General features: G+C 42.2%; 1 protein-coding gene across 1 annotated transcript in view; it reads right to left on the reverse strand.

Moving 5' to 3' along the window:
• LOC138046813 (uncharacterized) overlaps positions 1–2755 on the reverse strand; it is a 2947-nt gene extending 192 nt beyond the window's left edge. The window contains exons 1-4 of the mRNA XM_068893394.1: positions 2354–2755; positions 1955–2000; positions 1495–1782; positions 1–860 (exon numbers count right to left, since the gene is read on the reverse strand). The exon at positions 1–860 is cut by the window's left edge and continues 192 nt beyond it. Coding sequence (XP_068749495.1) covers positions 1–860; positions 1495–1782; positions 1955–2000; positions 2354–2755 — 1596 coding nt within the window. The remainder of the gene's footprint in view (positions 861–1494; positions 1783–1954; positions 2001–2353) is intronic.
• Between the last annotated feature and the right edge of the window lie 566 nt (positions 2756–3321).

Below are 3321 nucleotides of genomic sequence, written 5' to 3' on the forward strand. Positions count from 1 at the left end.
TCCTGTGCAGAAATGGAGGAACTTGGCCAGTGCCTTTCCTTCAAAGGTTTTGACAAACCTTTTTAGATGTTCCAGACTCTGTCGTTTGGCTTCACTGGACGGCTCTGCCCTGAACAGGTTATTTATTTTCTTGGCTGTTGGACGCTTGCTGTCATACAGTTCCTTGAGACCTTCAAGGGTTTGGAAAGTGTAATCACTCCGCAGTGAGTTTACAATAGGGGCCCAGCTGTTTAATACATATCTTGGTTTCTGAACCAATTCTTGGTGAGCCAACTCCATGATTATTCTTCGAATGTTGTCTTTGTTGGGCACCCTGAAGAACTTGAATGTCGAGAGGAATTCAATGGCATCTTTGTCGTTGGCATCAAAAGCATCACTGAGACATGTGTCCAAGACCTCTCTGTCTTCAGCTGCAATGTACTGTCTAAACGATGCTAGAAGAAAGTCTGGTGTGATGCTCTCTTCTCCAAATATGCATGATGCGAAGAATAGATGAGAAAGTTTCAAAGGGAAGTACTTAACGGTCTTGTAACCATAAACCAGGATTCTTGCAATAGTTTCCCACTCAGGCTTCTGCAGGTCATGCCTGATAAAAGGAATTTTCTCTCCACTACCAACTGTGAGTGAAGTGAAAAAATCCTGCCAGAATTCAGTAAGAATGTCAAGCAGAACTCCCTTGCCCCTCCCGTCTTCTGGATGGCCATTTGCATCAATGACAATGACATCAAGAAGGCAATTTAAAATATTGGGATCACTGAATATTTCAATAAGGTCTTTCCTCATGGTACTTCGATGCACAGTGACACACTTCTTAGGTGCATCATCATCATAAAGCATGGGAATCAAGTCTTCAGCATCATCTACAAATAGAAACAATACAGTACTTTTAATACATTTAACCATAAAATTTTAAAAGGCCTTAAAAAGCAATAAAACTAGATAATTGAAATATAGTCTAACTAAATTTAACTGGTTTAATAACACTGGCAGATGCCAGGGTTGAGAGGCAAAAATGTAAAATATGTCCAAAACTGAATTGATTGCTTTGACTCCTAAGCAAATCTGCACTAAAACGAAATTAATTACCATAACTTGTTATTTTTTTCATCACAGTGATTAATTCCACCCTAAAGAAATATAATCTTAACGGACAGATTTAATAACAACTACCTATACGCACAGGACACGAAAGTCCATATTAAGAATTGATGAATATAGTGCATACTATCAGAACAATGCACAGTTGCAGTTTTAATTTCATGGCAAAGGTTACCTTGATTATTACACTAGTTGATTATAAACTCGAAGTTGATAACGGTAAATTAACCGCCGTAGCAAGTTTCTAGTAGCTGAAATATCGAGCATTTAGCTCTTTGCTTCGATGAAGGGCTAATGTTTAATTTACCTTTATCAACTTCGAGTTGATAATCAGCTGGTGTTTTACTTGCCCGCCGACGCAGGACAGCAGTTTCATTAGAAACTATCACTTTGTACCTTGATTATTAGTTGGCTCGACAATCTGGGCCTGTTGCAGTTGGATGGTGGGATCTGACTGGGTTGCCCAAGCAGGTTGGACCTGTTGCAACTGGATGGTGTGAACCGAGTTGGTTGCCTGTGCAGGCTGGGCCTGTTGCAGCTGGATGGTGTGACTTGACTGGGTTGCCCGTGCAGCCTGGACTTGTTGCCGCTGGATGGTGTGACTTGACTGGGTTGCCCGTGCAGCCTGGGCTTGTTGCTGCTGGATGGTGTGACCTGACTGGGTTGCCTGTGCTGATTGATTTCCTATTGTATAAAATGAAAACTTTGAAAGTACATAATACAATCAGCATCCAGTCCAGGGAAGGGGTTAGGGCCTGGGACTGAGAAACCATGCTCTCACAATTTGCAAACTAGGACCTCATGAAAGTGTAGTTGCTACAAATTTTGAACAGAATCAAATAATAACTGATTGTACCTGAATAGTCTTGCTGTTCACAGGTGATGTCAGCTTTTTCATTATCCTAGACACAATGAAAATAAAATTCACTCCTTGGGCAAAAACACGCATCTGAAGGTGGGAGAGGGCTATGTGAGTAAAGGAGTATTAATAACCATACAACATGAATTGAATTCAATACACTGTAATTTTGAAATCTCAACTGTGTGTGGACTACCCCCACTGGGTATTCACCCCCACCCCCTAAAACCCCCACACAACCTCTCAAGCATTTCTACTTTCGAGGAGTGGGTTCTTCTTTGGATCGAGTTATGGTTGGCTATCACATGCCTCTCCCCAAGGTCAAATTTTGCATCTGAAGTTCTCTTTTATGAAAAATATAAGTCTCCCCAATCCAAAGCCTAACACAGGCATTACCTTTGGAGTATGACGTATGAAATCATCTTCCTGGTTGGGAGAGGATTCACGATATCTCTTGATGCTGCAAATACTATCATCGCAGATTTCCTGGAACGGTCTGATGTATAAGGGCTTTTCTTTAAATACTCTGTGTACCATTACTCCATTCAGGCTTTGCCCTGGTGCCAGAGTAGGTTTGACGAGAGTGCTGTGAACAGGCATGAGAATCTCGAGGTCTACACCGATTGGAATCTTTTCTTCAAATGCCTCTCGTAGACAAGCCTCAACCACACACTCGGACCACTCCTTTTGCAATTTGAAACCTGAAATCATGAAGCCATTTTCCATCAGCCACACTCGCTTCCCTTGCCTGGGAACCTTATTTACATCGGGGCCAGTTAGTAATATAACATCCCTCATGAATGGTCCTTTCACAACGGACTTCACTTTTCCTTTTCCTCTTGCACGGTAAGTGTTGGAACTTGAACTTGAATTGCAAAACTGCCTTCTGAAACTTGGCAAGTAAGTGCGGCTGGCAGAACCACTTTGATTTGGAGGAGGAACTTCTGATTGCGTTGCCGTTTCGCTGCCAAGGATTGTGGAAAGATGAGATGCCTTCTTCTGCAGTTCTACTAGTATTCTCTTTCCAGCGCTGGCATCTGAAGACGTGTTCGACGCCAAGTTTTCCCTCGAAGGCGCGAAAATCCCTTTACTCCCAGATGTAAGTGTATCCCTCACTCGTTTCCAGTCCTTTCCAATTCTCAATTACCAATCGCTCTTCTCAATCTATTGGTCGACATTCTCGATCACCAATCGACAGTCGATATTCTCGACCATAGGGATCGACATTTTCGATCATCAATTTTTTTTTCGACTATAGCGATCGTGTTCTCAATCATCAATCGTGTTTTGGACCATAGCGATCGTCATTCTCAATCACCAATCGTGAATCTCGACCATAGCGATCGTCATTCTCGATCACCAAT

This window comes from Montipora capricornis, chromosome 4, assembly GCF_036669925.1.
Source record: "Montipora capricornis isolate CH-2021 chromosome 4, ASM3666992v2, whole genome shotgun sequence".
NCBI lineage: Eukaryota > Metazoa > Cnidaria > Anthozoa > Scleractinia > Acroporidae > Montipora > Montipora capricornis.